Below are 19,755 nucleotides of genomic sequence, written 5' to 3'. Positions count from 1 at the left end.
AAATGGCGCCGAAGAGGATGGCTGACGTTTTACATTGCGTAATCAATTGTGCAATTATTATTTAAAAAATGTTTGTGTTCGTAGCTTATTTTTTTTACGTATATTGTACATAATGTTGCTGCTTCCATCTCTTATGACCTGAACCTGAACCAGTTCTGAACATCAGAACTGGGATTACTCACTACGGACTGCAAGAAGCTTTTTCCTTTAATGAGTCCGACGAGAAAGAGATACTGCTCTCCCGGGAACAGGTCCAGATCCATGTCATTTGCATGAAGAAAAGATGGAGGAAAAAAGGATGCAGATCAGGCTGCCTGCACCGTAGGCGAGTCACGAGGGACTAGAGGGAGTAAACTCCCGTTGCATCAATTCTACTTGCTAACATGCAATCATTGGAAAATAAAATGGATGACCTACAAATATGATTATCCTACTAATGGGACATTAAGAACTGTAATATCCTACGTTTCACTGAATCGTGGCTGAACGACGACGTGGACAATATAGAGCTGGAGGTATTTTCAATGCACCGGCAGAACAGAGAAGCTACGTCTGGTAAAACGAGGGGTGGGGGTGTGTGCCTTTTTGTCAATAACAGTTGGTGCGTGATGTCTAATATTAAAGAATTCTCGAGGTATTGCTCACCTGAGGTAAAGTATCTTATGATAAGTTGTAGACCACACTATCTACCAAGAGAGTTTTCATCTATATTATTCATAGCTGTCTATTTACCACCACAGACTGATGCTGCAACTACAAACACCTCTATAAGGCCATAAGCAAACAAGAAAATGCTCACCCAGAAGCAGTGCGCCTAGTAGCTGGGGACTTTAATGGAAGCAAATTTAAATCAGTTTTACCACATTTTTACCAGCGTGCACATGTGCAACCAGAGGGAAAAAACCTCTAGATCACCTTTACTCCACACACAGAGATGCACACAAAGTTCTCCCCCATCCTCCATTTGGCAAATCCGACCATAATTATATCCTCCTGATTCCTGCTTGCAAGCAAAAACTAAAGCAGGAAGTACCAGTGACTCGCTCAATACAGAAGTGGTCAGATGACGCGGATGCTACGCTACAGGACTGTTTTGCAATGAACAGACTGGAATATGTTCCGGGATTCATCCAATGGCACTGAGGAGTATACCACCTCAGTCATCAGCTTCATCAATAAGTGCATCGATGATATCGTCCCAAAGTGACCGTACGTACATTTCCCAACCAGATGCCATGGATGACAGGCAACATCCGCATCGATCTAAAGGCTAGAGCTGCCGCTTTCAAGGAGCAGGACACTAATCCGGACGCCTATAAGAAATCCCGTTATGCCCTCAGACAAACCATCCAACAAGCAAAGCGTCAATACACAATTAAGATTGAATCCTACTACACCGGCTCTGACGCTCGTCGGATGTGGCAGGGCTTGAAAACTATTATGGACTACAAAGAGAAACCTAGACGCGAGCTCCCCAGTGACGCGAGACAACCAGACGAGCTAAATGCCTTTTATGCTCGCTTCGAGGCAAGAAACACTGAAGCATGCACTAGAGCATCAGCTGTTCTGAATGACTGTGTCACGCTCTCAGTAGCCGATGTGAGCAAGACCTTTAAACAGGTCAATATTCACAAAGCCACTGGGCCAGACAGATTACCAGGACTTGAACTCAAAGCATGCGCGGACCAACTGGCAAGTGTCTTCACAGACATTTTCAACCTCTCCCTGACTGAGTCTGTAATACCTACATGTTTCAAGAATACCACCATAGTCCCTGTACCCAAGGAAGCGAAGGTGACCTGCCTAAATGATTACCGCCCCATAGCACTCACTTCAGTAGCCATGAAGTGCTTTGAAAGGCTGGTCATGGCTGACATCAACAGCATCCTCCCGGATACCTTAGACCCACTCCAATTCGCATACCGCCCCAACAGATCCACAGATGATGCAATATCAATCACACTCCACACTGCCCTTTCCCACATGGACAAAAGGAACACATGCGAGAATGCTGTTCATTGACTACAGCTCAGTATTCAACACCATAGTGCCCACGAAGCTCATCACTAAGCTAAGGACCTTGGGACTAAACACCTCCCTCTGCAACTGAATTCTGGACTTCCTGACGGGCCGCCACCAGGTGGTAAAGGTAGGCAACAAATTGTCTGCCACACTGATCCCCAACACTGGGGCCCCTCATGGGTGTGTACTTAGTCCCCTCCCTTACTCCATGTTCACCCATGACTGTGTGGCCAAACACGACTCCAACACAATTAAGTTTGCTGACGACACAACAGTGGTAGGCCTGATTACCGATAACGATGAGATAGCCTATAGGGAGAAGATCAGATAATTGACAGTGTGGTGCCAGGACAACAACCTCTCGTTCAATGTGAGCAAGACAAAGGAGCTGATCGTGGACTACAGGAAAAGGCGGGCCGAACAGGCCCCCATTAACATCAACGGGGCTGTAGTGGAGCGGATCGAGAGTTTCAAGTTCCTTGGTGTCCACATCACCAACGATTTATCATGGTCCAAACACACCAAGACATTTGTGAAGAGGGCACAACAAAACCTTTTCCCCCTCAGGAGACTGAAAAGATTTGGCATGGGTCCCCAGATCCTCAAAATGTTCTACAGCTGCACCATCGAGAACATCCTGTCTGGTTGCACCACGGCCTGGTATGGCAACTGATCGGCATCTGACCGTAAGGCGCTACAGAGGGTAGTGCGTACGGCCCAGTACATCACTGGGGCCAAGCTTCCTGCAATCCAGGACCTATATAATAGGCGGTGTGTGTGTGTGTGTGTGTGTGTGTGTGTGTGTGTGTGTGTGTGTGTGTGTGTGTGTGTGTGTGTGTGTGTGTGTGTGTGTGTGTGTGTGTGTGTGTGTATAGGTAAGCCTATAAAATTGTCAGAGACTCCAGTCACCCAAGTCATAGATCGTTTTTTCTGCTACCACACGGCAAGCGTTACCGGAGTGCTTAGTCTAAGACCAAAAGGCTTCTTAACAGCTTCTACCCCCAAGCCATTAGACTGCTGAACAATTAATCAAATGGCCCCCGGACTACTACATTGACATTTACTTTAGTTTATTTGGTAAATATTTTCTAAACTCTTCTTGAACTGCACTGTTGGTTAAGGGCTTGTACGTAAGCATTTCACGGTTAGGTCTACAGTTGTTGTATTCGGCGCATGTGACAAATAAAGTTTGATTTGATTAAAGCACACTGTTTTGCAATTAAGGTCTACAGTAGCCTCAACAGGACTCTGTAGGGAGGCACCAGGGTGTAGCTGGAGGACATCTAGATTCTGTCCTCCTCTGGGTATATGAACTTCAATACAAAACTTAGGAGGCTCACGGTGCTCACTGCCTTCCACAAACAAACTTCTTAATTTCATCTAACTTAGGTAGCAAATGCAGCTAGCTAGTTTAGACTACTCAAACACCCGGCTCAAACAGAGGGATGCTATGTTAGCTAGCACGCTATAACTATCCAACACTGGAACTCTTCCAAGTCAAGGTAAGCTTTTGGTTTTAGTAATTTAATGGCCCCGTAGCCCGCTGGTGTAACTGCTAAACTGCTTACAGTGTGTACAATGTACTGCATTATTGTAGGGGATTTACTAATGTGTTAGTTCTAGTAGCTATGTTGACTATGACATTACGTTAGCTAATATGGTGACAACGATGTAGGCTGTGTGTAGCAGTTATGATATGAAGGTATGAGTTGGAAAGGTTTTTTCGCCTGGTCACAGACCGGCTGTTGTGTTGTGCACCGATGTCCACAAGCGAAGGGATAAGGTGAGAGGAGGAGAGCGCGTAGATGGCAGAAGGATACAACAATTATACGAGGCTTGGAAAGTGAACCGTTTTCGTGTGATCAGGGTTGTATTCATTCTGTCGATTCTGTTGAAAAACGTTTCTTAAACGGAAGAAAATGGAATGAAAGGGGGATAAACATACCTGAATTTGTCCAATAGAAACTCATGATGGGTACAGAGAAAATTAGAGTATCATGTAGTAGCCTAAACGTATCAATGTTACATTGAACTGTCTGAATGGAATAGAAATGACAGTCATCCAATATGCTGTAATAGAAATAAGGACATGCCCATATATATAAAAAAAAATTCTATGAGTATCTTCCATCTTAAACGGCACCGACCTCTACTACCCTTTCTCACCCATCCTGCTCCTCGCTCCACACGACTCTCACACTTCCCAAGTCGCCTGCCTCCAACACATACACACAGAAACGCACACACATGAACACAATACACATACAAACCTGTACACACAAACTAGAGGTCGACCGATTAATCGGAGTGGCCGATTAATTAGGGCCGATTTCAAGTTTCCATAACAATCGGAAATCGGTATTTTGGGGCGCTGATTTGCCGATAAAAAAAAAAAATGTATACCTTTATTTAACTAGGCAAGTCAAATGACCGCCTAGGAACAGTGGGTTAACTGCCTCGTTCAGGGGCAGAATGACAGATTTTCACCTTGTCAGCTCGGGGATCCATTCTTGCAACCTTACAGTTAACTAGTCCAACGCAATAACGACCTGCCTCTCTCGTTGCACTCCACAAGGAGACTGACTGCCTGTTACACGAATGCAGTAAGCCAAGGTAAGTTGCTAGCTAGCATTAAACTTATCTTGTAAAAAAACAATCAATCATAATCACTAGTTAACTACACATGGTTGATGATATTACTAGATATTATCTAGCGTGTCCTGCGTTGCATATAATCTGACTGAGCATACAAGCATACAAGTATCTAAGTATTTGACTGAGCGGTGGTAGGCAGAAGCAGGCGCGTAAACATTAATTCAAACAGCACTTTCGTGTGTGTTGCCAGCAGCTCTTCGTTGTGCGTCAAGCATTGCGCTGTTTATGACTTCAAGCCTATCAACTTCTTACCTGGGAATATTGAAGACTCATGTTAAAAGGAACCACCAGCTTTCATATGTTCTCATGTTCTGAGCAAGGAACTGAAACGTTAGCTTTCTTACATGGCACATATTGCACTTTTACTTTCTTCTCCAACACTTTGTTTTTGCATTATTTAAACCAAATTGAACATGTTTCATTATTTACTTGAGGCTAAATTGATTTTATTGATGTATTATATTAAGTTAAAATAAGTGTTCATTCAGTATTGTTGTAATTGTCATTATTACAAATAAATTGGGGGAAAAATTGTCCGATTAATCGGTATTGGCTTTTTTGGGCCTCCAATAATCGGTATCGGTATCAGCGTTGAAAAATCATAATCTGTCGAACCTCTAACACAAACACACAGTCACACACATTAACCCACATGAACGCAATATACAGACTAACTCACACATAAACACACACATCGGTACACACACTCACACATACAAACACATGACCCCCCCCCCAACAATGGAGTCACCCTCAACAGACGACTAGCGGGAGAGAGCGCTACCCTGCTACCCAAGCTCATAGAAACAAGGGAATGAGAGAGAAAAGAAAGGTACCCAAAAGCAAACCCCCGGTCATCCTCGGGGGGCCCTGCCTGGCCTCTTTACCCCTTGGCCCCTGTGCTCTGTGTACATCCTGGCGGCCCCCGAGCACCCAGCTGTCAGGATACTGACATCTTAATCAATCCTGGCCCACGACCTTGTCACACATACCAGCAAGATGGATGAACAACTTAGTGACCTTTGACCCTCAGCCAGCGTTCACAATCCCCTGACCCCCCCTAACCCACACACCCCCCAACCTCACTGCTCCAACAATGATGGAGGAGTCCCATTCACTCACCACTGCTGGGAACCAGAGGCCTAGGTACCCCCATAACCTTTGCACACACACACACCCTCTTTCTGACAGAGGACTTGAGGCCCAACCCCCCATCTCAGCCCCTCTTTAGTGTCTTGGACCACATGATTATATTGAAGTTGAGCCCCCCACTATTCTGCCTCGTCATGCTGTGGAATATTAACCAGCTCATCGGTGCACTTGAAGGCTGACAGTGAGCTCCACCCTTTAACCCATCAAACACTGAGATGAACCCTGGACTGACGCTCTGGTAGCCATGGAGACCCAGGCAGAACGTGAGTGTGTGTCTGAACTAACTCTGATGTGATAGTTGCCCGTAAGATTGGTATGAGAGGGAACTAAATATTGCTGACTCAAACCAGTAATGATACATAATCATTTAAAGAGATTAACTGAATTGAACAAGTGTATTTAACTACCCTCAATCTGCTCTCCTTCATCCCTCCATCTCTGCCTTCTCCTTCTTTGAAGACAACCCAGGGGAGTGAGAAACTGGCCCCAGCTATCCACACAGCCACAGCCACCAACAGGGGAGACGGGCTCCATTCCAAAGAACATTCTTGCCACGAAATGCTACCCCCTCACCCGCAACCTTTCCCACACACACACCATCTGTGACCATTTGTACCTCAGTGCGCCCTCCTCGTCCCCCCTCAGAAGGAGCCAGCCCTAGTACCCTAAATCACCAGGCCTGTTTGTCAGGCAATTAGTCCTCTGAGATAGAGCTTAAAGGCTCCCCCGTAAATGAAGGTAGGTAGAGTGGCCCGTCCCCCATTGTAGCCACGCACCAAGAGAGAAACACACAGCAGGCCTATATATCCTTGGTAATTGTATCGACAGATTCTCCGCTGGCTTTTGAGTAGAATTTTGTTTTCTTGCATTGCCGTGTTTTTATTCATATGCTGATGGTTAATATAAGACATCCACTACGTATAGCCACTCAAACATTAAACAGAACCAAGAGGGATCATTGAGATGGAAGAGTAAAACAAACACTTGTAGCATTTTTCCCCCTCATCCTCAATGCCGTGTGTGTGTGTGTGTGTGTGTGTGTGTGTGTGTGTGTGTGTGTGTGTGTGTGTGTGTGTGTGTGTGTGTGTGTGTGTGTGTGTGTGTGTGTGTGTGTGTGTGTGTGTGTTTCTTTCCACCTCTCATCCACCAGCATATAATGAGGTGAATGAGCACTGGCCCTGCTGAGAATCATCTGACTGAGAATTGGAAACATCTGGTTGGGATTGGAGCTGGGTTGGGGAGGAGAGAGAGGGACTGGGAATCATCTAGCTTGGATTTGGGCTGGTGTTGGGGTGGGGAGGAGATAGAGAGAGGGACTGGGAATCATCTGGCTGGGATTGGGTCTGGTGTTGGGGCTAGGAGGAGAGAGACAGACTGGCATCTACTGGTATCTATTAAGACTGATCTCTTCTGAGCAATTTAGCCACCAGAGACACACAGCAGACAGGCAGGCCTGTTCCCCTGGTCGAACTAACACATCCCAATAGAAGGCCTGTTCCCCTGTCCTAACTAAAACATCCCAATGGCCTGGATAATTACGGAATTTACAATCATCACTGCTTCTATTACCCAGCCTGATACCATTTAGGATAGACGCAGTGAGGGGTGGAGGAGAGAGAGACAACAAGCAACAGAGAGAGAGGTTGGTGAATAGAGGAGAGGGGGCAAGAGGGAGAGAATGAGGGACAAAGAGAGCGGAATACATGGAGGGAGTGAGGCAAAGAGACCTACAGAGAGAGAGGAGGGAGATATGATAAAGAAGCAGGCTTCTGTATGGAGATAGAGATAGAAGGTGAATGAAGAGAGAAAGATAGAGACAAGTATAAATAACCTTGCAGAACAGCTGCTGCCAGCGACTAAAGGAATATATATCTGAGGCAGACGAAGATTTCTCTCCTTAACTTACCCTGGCATTTAGCATTCCTCTCCTCGAATCCCGGGTTACACAGGCAGTTCCCGATGGGCACCAGCCACTCTCCGTCCGCCCCGCAGTACATTTTGGGAACGTCACGCTCCTCAGAATTATGAACGCAGGATCCTCGGACTTCCACCAGTGAGGAGGTGTCGGCCCCGGTGATGGTGTCAGGGAACTGGGCCAGGTTCCTCACAGCCATGGGACACTTCTTATAGAACACCCTGACAGACACCAGGGCGATGCAGGCTCCCACGTCCTGGAAGGCCAGGTAGAAACCCTTCCGGGTCAAGGCTCCGACGTCCCTGACCTCCGTGTTCAGCTTCATGATGCGATCTCCGATGTCCACCTGGGTGAAGCTCTCGTCGGCTGCCACCGTGTCAATCTTGCCAAACTGGTTCTCTCGGATGTAGCGCTCCTTGTCGTTGTTGGACTCATAGTAGTAGAGGTTGAAGGTCTCCTTACAGGTTCCCATGACACCAGGGAGGCTGTTACAGTCGCGCAGGGTGAACTTGATCTCGATGTAGACACGCTGGGCGCCACCTCGGAGGATCCAGTCCGTTCTAAGCCAGTTGTTCTGGTTGGGTTCCATGACGTTACACACCTGGTACGTCCTGATGGGAATGTTCTTCTCATCCATGATGCTCACCTCCTCCCACTGAGGACACAAACACAGAGACAATGTTAGGAAAACATTTGACAAACATTATATCAACATTAGAAAATTCTGGAAAATGGTAGGCCACATAAAAACATTGACTTGCACTGAGAAAGAGCATTGAGAAAGACCATAGCAAAATGGTGACTCAATATCTGTGTCCCAGTAGGCCAATTATTTAATGGCCAAGCTTGTCAATTCAAGAATAATAAATGCATGACAAGGCCTAATATAAATAGAAAGGCCTTTTATAATGAAACTACTACTGGTACAGGCAGAAATAAGTACACACAGGCCTACTGTACTGTATTCAATCCTGACTAGTAGGTTTTATCTCCACATGAAAGGAAACCAACCAAATCCTTGGGGAACGTGCACCATTCATTATTACTATAATGTCAAATGTAATGTCTCAATGTAAATCCCCATAACTTCACGCTAAATGTAAAGGTCACGAAATGGAGAGAAATACAGAAAGAGAGCAAAGAGAAAGGGGGTATTGAAACAATCTTATGTATGAGCCAATGGATAGGCCCTAAGTCTGTAATGGCTTATAGTGATTAGAATAGAAACCCAAGTGATTTGAACAGAAACCCAATAGAAAAAAATAGTGTTCTTTCTGTAGGTATACAAATTATTTTGGTGAGGGAGAGGGTTTTGACAGCACACATGTGGATCGGGTGTATGGATTACGTTATTGATGACTGGCTGGTTTATTATTATAGGAGCAATGTTTGTTTTATTTATGATAAAGAGCCTAGGGTATATGGTGTTTTGAAAGGCATTGGGGGCATTATGGCATGCTCATAAAGATCCAATGCAGCAGTTTTTATCTCAATATCTAATCATTTCTGGGTAACAATTAAGGACCTTACTGTGATTGTTTTCAATTATATTGGTCAAAAAAGAAACAAAATAGCTTCTCAGCAAAGAGTAAAGAATTTTGCTAGGACTGTATGGGAGTGGTCTGAGTGGGGAGGGGAAAACTGAGAACTAGCTTTTTATTGGCAGAGAGGTTTGGAAATCTCTTTCTTATTGGTCTATTAGCTCATTTACCACCTGGTGATGTCAACAGACAGGCCAAAACTCTATCCCACCAAAACAGGCTGTAATTTCAGGCAGTCTTTTCAAACAGTTCTTGCACTAAAAGGGCATCATCATAATTTTCACAATTTCACATTATTGTGGAAATATGTGTGGAAATATACATAAAAACAGGTAAATCACGTTTTTCACTTCGCTGGGCCTTTACATTTTTCATAATGAGGTTAAAAAAGGGTTTTCTAATTTATTGCATTTAAAAACAAAAGCAGATAAACCAGCCTTCTGCTTGTATCTGGTTAGGACTATATAGTATGCAGAGAAAGGAGCCCAAACAGAGCTATTACTACGGGGAAGGGTGTATCCTGCGCTTTATTTGATTCAACGTGTTATCATAAATCATCTCGTTCAAAGCACTATTCCTTTGAGTAGGGGAGATAACTCTAAACATGGGTGAGACTCCGTAACCTCCGCTGCACAGCAGCACACACGAACCAAGTTCATTGAACAACAACTCAACCCCATGGTGAATAAAACAAGAGTTGGAGAGGCGGAGCTGCAACAAAAGATCAACCTTTCTTTTATGGGTCTATAGCATACGATAAACAGTACCATTAAAATATAATGGATATGCCAGAAGATGTCTGAAAAAACAGAAGAACGTCATTGCTCTTGGATAGCATATGTTGCTCTACTTTGAGACACCTTGTTGGTTTAGTCTATAAATACGACTAAAACTATAAGATGGTCTCATGCAATTAATCAGACGCCAGTGCTGCTGCTGCTTCTGCTCGGAGAACAACTGACAGGGGAGTGTGCCAGACAGGACCCAGCCGCGCGCACCACGGGCCCCTTCGCGGCCATTCCCGAAACAGTCGCACTCTGTACATGATCAGCGCAACTATATATATATCCCAATTAGACCACGGGATCACGCATTTAGTCCGATCACATTCCCTATCGCTTTATGGCCCAATCCAATCATACAGCGAGGACTGAAACCCGCTGCCCTTTCCCTTCATTCATCCATTCCAGAGGGCCCTTTCTGTGCTGCCAAGTTCCTCTCCCCCGCGCCTCAATGGGGGAAAAGGATATAAAGTTTCTCCACAAAGACCGATTCAATCCGCGGTCTATTCAGGAAACCCGACGCCCGCTACAGTATCGGACTAGAATCTGACCATTACTGCAAGTAGAGAGAGAGGAGGGAGGGGGGCGGTAGGCTATAGAGGACATCATCTCTCCATTTTGAATCAACGGGGGACTCGCGTCCTAACGAGGGGCACTTACCCCTCCTTCTGTTGGGTTGGCGACCCAGCCCAACTCCCCCGCTACGGATCTGGAGTCCAGTAACGTCACTGAAAAACATAGAAAGTGAAGTGAGCAGTTATAGACTGTTCATAACACGGATGATGTGTAATCTGGTCTACAGTGCTAATATACCGTTTGGAAAAGCCACGGTGCTGTTATGTTACCATAGTTGGATAGTTATGCAGTTTGATCAAGGAAAATAATTCTGCGCAATCTGCTCAACGAAAAACCAGTCAGAAATAGGCTAATGATCGATGTGTAAGGACCTATCTATAGGCCCATGTCCACGCATATAACTCCATAAAATATGTCATATGTTTGGATTACTCAAATGCTTAATGTTGATATTTTTTTCAGGGGGATTTGTGATTAAAAACATAAAGGGACCCCATTGATATTTGTATAAAGAACCAAGGGTATTGTCATTGTAACCCAGTGAGTAAAACTGGATGTTTGGTTAAGAAATAGGCCCAGATATTGGAGACTCCGTTTGTCTGTTTTACCTCCTGAGATTCGATGATGATCAATCGAAGTCAATTAGAGGAGCACGGACTAAATTAATTTGCTTCAGTGAGAAATCAAAAATAATCCGTGCAATCTTCTCAGTGCGCAGTGACGAAAATCTCAGTTGTAAGCGCTTTTTTATTGTACCTTTATTTAACTAGGCAAGTCAGTTAAGAACAAATTCTTATGTTCAATGACGGCCTAGGAACAGTGGGTTAACTGCCTGTTCAGGGGCAGAACGACAGATTTGTACCTTGTCAACTCGGGTGTTTGAACTTGCAACCTTCCGGTTACTAGTCCAACGCTCTAAACACTAGGCTACCCTGCCGGCGCAATATTTAAATGTTCACTGAATTTAATTTTAGAAAGTGGATTTAATTTAATGTTAACATTTATCTGAAATTACTTGGCTTAGGTAATTATTTGAGTATTGTTTTGAAGTTAATGCATTTGACATAGGAAATGCACAAGAGCCACATGATAATTGAGTGGGGATTATTGTACAGAACTGCGACTGCAATACATGGTTATGAACTAAAATAACATGGCTCATTTTGGAAGGGGGGGGGGGGGTTGCACCACCGTCCTGCACAAAACCAGACACAGATGCTGTCCAAAGCAATAATGATTGCTACATAAAATCGAGTCTTTGTAGCCTATATGGCTCAAGAAAAAATTACATTTTGTTGAAGAAGGTGACTGTTGCTTAATTAACAGAAACTCTGAAGTAAGACTTCCCAGCACTCCACTCGGACCCTGCTAGAGCCCCATATAGACTTCATACGCTCCGGCTTTCTGCCAAGCGCATTCAACAATTTGGGTACCAAAAGGACCAAGTAGTCTACGACACAAAACGTTCGATGGGTTTGACGCATATGGAAATCCAATGTCAGAGAATAATGGCACATGTTGTTGAGCAAAATAATTGTGTTTCCCCCTTATTTGAGTGCTGCAGGTTCTTGCACGAGTCCAGAATAGCTACGGGACAACGGGCTCGTGGTCCGTCTCACACACGAAGTGGACGGAGTATAAACTAACGGAGAAGAAGTCCAAGACGGGGCTCCGCTGTTATTCCAGGTCTTACCTTCGTTTGGAGGGTAAATCCGTGCCGAAGAAACGAACGTAGAAATCCCAAGCAGCACAAAGGTCGCCGTAAACAAAATCCCAGCCATGAGTGCCATTTGTCGTTCGCCTTTTTTCTCGTCGTTCGTCCGCTCCTCGCAGGTCTTGCTCACTCTCTCTCCCTGTGGAATATGCGTTTGAAGCAGGGATAGAGCGATGCTCCGAAAACAGCCGGGAGGCGGGTCTGAGCGCTCTGACGCGGCAGTCATTCCAAATAGGAAACGCAGTGAACGGGCAAACGGCCAAATAATCATTAACTGTCCCCCTACCCCTCAGCCATGAGTGGACACTGGGCCAAATGGGACTGTGTACAGGGCCAGTTGTTACTGTAATATTTAGTGCATTTCTTTCATGCGGACACCACTCCTTTTCTTGTTAAAGACAACCAATAAACCTCCAAGATAATGTCGTTACATTGTTATTAATAATAAAGATGAAATTCCCAGTAACGTTTCAACATTGGTATCCCTAATTAAGTCTAGGCTATAGCACGTGTCTCAAAAATGCTTTGCTCAAAGAATCCTAAAAATCTTAATTATTTCTTCGGACTAGTCGTTGTCATGTGTAGGCAGATATTTGTCATTTTTCTCATAACGTGAGTTAAACCGCCTACTCGTCATTGGACCGCCTTGTGATCCCCATATGAAAGTTGTCTCCAGTGATGTGCAGCGCTGTCCAAGATGAAACACTTTAGACCATGGTCGCCACCTAGCGGATACAATCACAGATAGTCTGTATATATTGGATTATGGAACAAGTAAGAGCATGACACAATTACATAACACGAAATTCCACTTTGGGAAATTGATCATAACAATTATGTGATGCATGATGGCCACGAATCCCGTGTTATTGATTATAGTCGTTATTCAAATAGCATTTTATCTAGGTTGAATTGGAATTAAGGTGTGTTGGGCTGATACATATGGGGATCCATCCCTGAGTTGTGATAACAAACATTTAACGCCTAAAGGTCTAGAAATAAATCGACAAGAGTAACCTAATGTTTTCCTTTGGGTTTTTCCTCAAACAATGAAGGCATTATTCGGTTTTGAAAAATCCTGTGTTCTCCCTTTTGGTTCAGCCTGTCTGTCTATTTCCATGTCTTCTTCACCCTCCCTTCCTCCCTCACGTCCTCCTACGCAAGCTGGATCTTTCTCCATGCTCCTGCGGGATGAGCCAAGTTTTGCAGCCTCCAGGCAGGCTTCAGTGAGCCGCAGAGGGCCATCTTCGTGGCATAGGTGGGAAGTTCTCGCATCACCTCACACAGTCACTAATACATACACAAGGGCCAGCAGGTTACCCATAGTTCTTCCCGATCATGACTCATTCGTTTTAAAATATATATACAGTGCCTTGCAAAAGTATTCGGCCCCCTTGAACTTTGCGACCTTTTGCCACATTTCAGGCTTCAAACATAAAGATATAAAACTGTATTTTTTTGTGAAGAATCAACAACAAGGGGGACACAATCATGAAGTGGAACGACATTTATTGGATATTTCAAACTTTTTTAGCAAATCAAAAACTGAAAAATTGGGCGTGCAAAATTATTCAGCCCCTTTACTTTCAGTGCAGCAAACTCTCTCCAGAGGTTCAGTGAGGATCTCTGAATGATCCAATGTTGACCTAAATGACTAATGATGATAAATACAATCCACCTGTGTGTAATCAAGTCTCCGTATAAATGCACCTGCACTGTGATAGTCTCAGAGGTCCGTTAAAAGCGCAGAGAGCATCATGAAGAACAAGGAACACACCAGGCAGGTCTGAGATACTGTTGTGAAGAAGTTTAAAGCCGGATTTGGATACAAAAAGATTTCCCAAGCTTTAAACATCCCAAGGAGCACTGTGCAAGCGATAATATTGAAATGGAAGGAGTATCAGACCACTGCAAATCTACCAAGACCTGGCCGTCCCTCTAAACTTTCAGCTCATACAAGGAGAAGACTGATCAGAGATGCAGCCAAGAGGCCCATGATCACTCTGGATGAACTGCAGAGATCTACAGCTGAGGTGGGAGACTCTGTCCATAGGACAACAATCAGTCGTATATTGCACAAATCTGGCCTTTATGGAAGAGTGGCAAGAAGAAAGCCATTTCTTAAAGATATCCATAAAACGTGTCGTTTAAAGTTTGCCACAAGCCACCTGGGAGACACACCAAACATGTGGAAAAAGGTGCTCTGGTCAGATGAAACCAAAATGGAACTTTTTGGCAACAATGCAAAACGTTGTGTTTGGCGTAAAAGCAACATAGCTCATCACCCTGAACACAACATCCCCACTGTCAAACATGGTGGTGGCAGCATCATGGTTTGGGCCTGCTTTTCTTCAGCAGGGACAGGGAAGATGGTTACAATTGATGGGAAGATGGATGGAGCCAAATACAGGACCATTCTGGAAGAAAACCTGATGGAGTCTGCAAAAGACCTGAGACTGGGACGGAGATTTGTCTTCCAACAAGACAATGATCCAAAACATAAAGCAAAATCTACAATGGAATGGTTCAAAAATAAACATATCCAGGTGTTAGAATGGCCAAGTCAAAGTCCAGACCTGAATCTGTGGAAAGAACTGAAAACTGCTGTTCACAAATGCTCTCCATCCAACCTCACTGAGCTCGAGCTGTTTTGCAAGGAGGAATGGGAAAGATTTTCAGTCTCTCGATGTGCAAAACTGATAGAGACATACCCCAAGTGACTTACAGCTGTAATCGCAGCAAAAGGTGGCGCTACAAAGTATTAACTTAAGGGGGCTGAATAATTTTGCACGCCCAATTTTTCAGTTTTTGATTTGTTAAAAAAGTTTGGAATATCCAATAAATGTCGTTCCACTTCATGATTGTGTCCCACTTGTTGTTGATTCTTCACAAAAAAATACAGTTTTATATCTTTATGTTTGAAGCCTGAAATGTGGCAAAAGGTCGCAAAGTTCAAGGGGGCCGAATACTTTCGCAAGGCACTGTATATATTTCACCTTTATTTAACCAGATAGGCTAGTTGAGAACAAGTTCTCATTTACAACTGCGACCTGTCCAAGATAAAGCAAAGCAGTGCGACAATAAACAACAACACAGAGTTACACATGGGATAAACAAAAGTACAGTCAATAACACAATAGAACAATCTATATACAATGTGTGCAAATGGAGTAAGGAGGTAAGGCAATAAATAGGCCATAGTAGCGGAGTAATTACAATTTAGCAAATTAACACTGGAATTGTGTACTATGTCATCCATTTCGTATGATATGTTAGATCCTGCAATAAACAATTGCTTAAGATCCCACTTGGATGTGTAAACTGTAGGTTACACCTGCCTATGTGCATTTTGCCTGGGAACAGGACTGTTTTGCTAGCACAGACTGGAATATGTTCCGGGATTCATCCAATGGCTTTGAGGTATAGACCACCTCAGTCATCGGCTTCACCAATAAGTGCATCGATGACGTCGCCCCCACAGTGACTGTACGTACATATCCCAACCAGAAGCCATGGATTACAGGCAACATCCGCATCGAACTAAAGGCTAGAGATGCCGCTTTCAAGGAGCGGGAGACTAATCCGGACGCTAATAAAAAATCCCACTATGACATTCTCAACCTCTCCCTGCAGACCACCATAGCAGACCACCATAGTCCCTGTGCACAAGGAAGCGAAGGTGACCTGCCTAAATGATTACCGCCCCGTAGCACTCAGGTCGGTAGCCATGAATTGCTTTGAGGCTGGTCATTGGTTCACATCAACAGCATCCTCCCGAACACCCTAGACCCACTCCAATTCACATACCGCCCCAACAGATCCACAGGTGACGCAATCTCATTCGCACTCCACACTGCCCTTTCCCCACATGGACAAAAGGAAGACCTATGTGAGAATGCGGTTCATTGACTACAGCTCAACGTTCAACACCATAGTGCCCACGAAGCTCATCACTAAGCTAAGGACACTGGGACTAAACACCTCCCTCTTTAACTGGATCCTGGACTTCCTGATGGGCAGCCCCCAGGTGGTAAGAGCACACTATCCTTAACACTGGGGCCCCTCAGGGGTGTGTACTTAGTCCCCTCCTGTATTCCCTGTTCACCCACGACTGCAACACCACCAAACACGACTCCAACACCATCATTAAGTTTGCTGACAACACAACAGCGGTAGGCCTGATCACTGACAATGATGAGAGAGCCTATAGGGAGGAGGTCAGTGTGGTGCCAGGACGACAACCTCTCCCTCAAAGTGAGCAAGACAAAGGAGCTGATCGTGGACTACAGGAAAAGGTGGGCTGAACAGGCCCCCATTAACATCAACGGGGCTGGAGTGGAGCGGGTCGTGAGTTTCAAGTTCCTTGGTGTCCACATCACCAACAAACTATCATGGTCCAAACATACCAAGACAGTCGTGAAGAGAGCACGGCAAAACCTTTTTCCCCTCAGGAGACTGAAAAGATTTGGCATGGGTATCGAGATCCTCAAAAGGTTCTACAGCTGTAGCAGCGAGACCATCCTGACCGGTTGCATCCCGTCTGGTATGGCAACTGTTCGGCATCTAACCGTAAGGCGCTACAGAGGGAAGTGCGAACGGCCCAGTGCTTCACTGGGGTCAAGCTTCCTGCCATCCAGGACCTATATAACAGGCGGTGTCAGAGGAAAGCCCCATAGAATTGTCAGAGACTCCAGTCATCCAAGTTATAGACTGTTATCTCTGCTACCGCAAGGCAAGTGGTACCGGAGCAGGAAGTCTAGGACCAAAAGGCTCCTCGACAGTTTCTACTCCCAAGCTATTAGACTGCTGAACAATTCATAAAAATCACCACCAGACAATTTACATTAACCCGTCCCCCCTCCTTTTGTACACTGCTGCTACTCACTGTTTGTTTGTTACCTATGCATAGTCACTTCGCCCCCACCTACATGTACAGATTACCTTAACTAGCTTGTACCCCTGCACACTGACTCGATACTGGTGCCCCCTGTATATAGCCTCCACACTGACTCGGTACCGGTGCCCCCTGTATATAGCCTCCACACTGACTCGATACTGGTGCCCCCTGTATATAGTCTCATTACTAACCTGTACCCCTCCACACTGACTTGGTACCGGTACCCCCTGTATATAGCCTCCACACTGACTCGGTACCCCCTGTATATAGCCTCCACACTGACTCGGTACCGGTACCCCCTGTATATAGCCTCCACACTGACTCGATACTGGTGCCCACTGTATATAGCCTCCACACTGACTCGATACTGGTACCCACTGTATATAGCCTCCACACTGACTCGATACTGGTGCCCACTGTATATAGCCTCCACACTGACTCGATACTGGTGCCCACTGTATATAGCCTCCACACTGACTCGATACTGGTACCCACTGTATATAGCCTCCACACTGACTCGGTACCGGTACCCCCTGTATATAGCCTCCACACTGACTTGGTACCGGTACCCACTGTATATAGCCTCCACACTGACTCGGTACCGGTACCCCCTGTATATAGCCTCCACACTGACTTGGTACCGGTACCCCCTGTATATAGCCTCCACACTGACTCGGTACCGGTACCCCCTGTATATAGCCTCCCCACTGACTCGGTACTGGTACCCACTGTATATAGCCTCCACACTGACTCGGTACCGGTACCCCCTGTATATAGCCTCCACACTGACTTGGTACCGGTACCCCCTGTATATAGTCTCATTACTAACCTGTACCCCTGCACACTCACTCGGTACCGGTGCCCCCTGTATATAGCCTCCACACTGACTTGGTACCGGTACCCCCTGTATATAGCCTCCACACTGACTCGGTACCGGTACCCCCTGTATATAGCCTCCACACTGACTCGGTACCGGTACCCCCTGTATATAGCCTCGACACTGACTCGGTACCGGTACCCCCTGTATATAGCCTCCACACTGACTCGGTACCGGTACCCCCTGTATATAGCCTCCACACTGACTCGGTACCGGTACCCCCTGTATATAGCCTCCACACTGACTCGGTACCGGTACCCCCTGTATATAGCCTCCACACTGACTCGGTACCGGTACCCCCTGTATATAGCCTCCACACTGACTCGGTACCGGTACCCCCTGTATATAGCCTCCACACTGACTCCGTACCGGTACCCCCTGTATATAGCCTCCACACTGACTCGGTACCGGTACCCCCTGTATATAGCCTCCACACTGACTCCGTACCGGTACCCCATGTATATAGCCTCCACACTGACTCGGTACCGGTACCCCCTGTATATAGCCTCCACACTGACTCGGTACCGGTACCCCCTGTATATAGCCTCCACACTGACTCGGTACCGGTACCCCCTGTATATAGCCTCCACACTGACTCCGTACCGGTACCCCATGTATATAGCCTCCACACTGACTCGGTACCGGTACCCCATGTATATAGCCTCGTTAATGTTATTGTGTTACTTTTTATTATTACTTTTTATTTTAGTCTACTTGGTAAATATTTTCTTCTTGAACTGCACTGTTGGTTAAGGGCTTGTAAGTAAGTATTTCACGGTAAAGTCTACGTTTGTTGTATTTGGCACGTAGCAAATAAAGTTTGATTTGATTTGATGCCAAGAAATGAAAGTGAATCATCAAACTAGCTGGCCTGGCACCATAGACTATGATAGAAGTATAGGGCTATATACAGTAGGCAGAGATGCAAAGACAAAGCCATATCTCAGACTGGCCAATAAAAAGAAAAGATTAACGGGCAAAAGAACACAGACACTGGACATTGGAGCTCTGCCTAGAAGGCCAGCATACCCGAGTCTCCTCTTCATTGTTGATGTTGAAGCTGGTGTTTTATGGGTACCATTTAATGAAGCTGCCAGTTGAGGACTTGTGAGGCATCTGTTTCTCAAACTACACACTCTAATGTACTTGTCCTCTTGCTCAGATGTGCACCAGGGCCTCCCACTCCTCTTTCTATTCTGGTTCGAGCTAGTTTGTGCTGTTTTGTGAATGGAGTAGTACGAAGCGTTGTATGAGATCTTCAGTTTCTTGGCAATTTCTCGCATGGAATAGCCTTCCTTTCTCTGAACAAGAATACACTGACAAGTTTCAGAAGAAAGGTCTTTGTTTCTGGCCATTTTGAGCCTGTAATCGAACCAACACATGCTGGTGCTCCAGATACTCAACTAGTGTAAAGAAGGCCAGTTTTATTGCTTCTTTAATCAGAACAACAGTTTTCAGCTGTGCTAACATAAATGCAAAATGGTTTTCTAATGATCAATTAGTCTTTTAAAATGATAAACTTGGATTAGCTAACACAACGTGCCATTGGAACACAGGAGTGATGGTTGCTGACAATGGGCCTCTGTACGCCAATGTAGATATTCCATAAAAAAATCTGCCGTTT

At 45.2% G+C, this 19,755-nt stretch overlaps 1 protein-coding gene across 2 annotated transcripts in view; it reads right to left on the bottom strand.

Moving 5' to 3' along the window:
• Window positions 1-12,532, bottom strand: part of LOC109880975 (ephrin type-A receptor 4) — a 62,770-nt gene extending 50,238 nt beyond the window's left edge. The window contains exons 1-3 of one of the 2 annotated variants that reach the window (XM_031791098.1): window positions 12,337-12,532; window positions 10,728-10,795; window positions 7,736-8,399 (exon numbers count right to left, since the gene is read on the bottom strand). In XM_031791098.1, coding sequence (XP_031646958.1) covers window positions 7,736-8,399; window positions 10,728-10,795; window positions 12,337-12,433 — 829 coding nt within the window. In that variant the 5' untranslated portion in view covers window positions 12,434-12,532. The remainder of the gene's footprint in view (window positions 1-7,735; window positions 8,400-10,727; window positions 10,796-12,336) is intronic. The other variant, XM_031791097.1, reaches the window with a different exon arrangement.
• Between the last annotated feature and the right edge of the window lie 7,223 nt (window positions 12,533-19,755).

This window comes from Oncorhynchus kisutch, linkage group LG15 (genome assembly GCF_002021735.2).
Source record: "Oncorhynchus kisutch isolate 150728-3 linkage group LG15, Okis_V2, whole genome shotgun sequence".
In the NCBI taxonomy this organism is placed as follows: Eukaryota; Metazoa; Chordata; class Actinopteri; order Salmoniformes; family Salmonidae; genus Oncorhynchus; species Oncorhynchus kisutch.
Note: the sequence above shows the minus strand (reverse complement) of the source record. Positions and strands in the feature narration are given on the sequence as shown.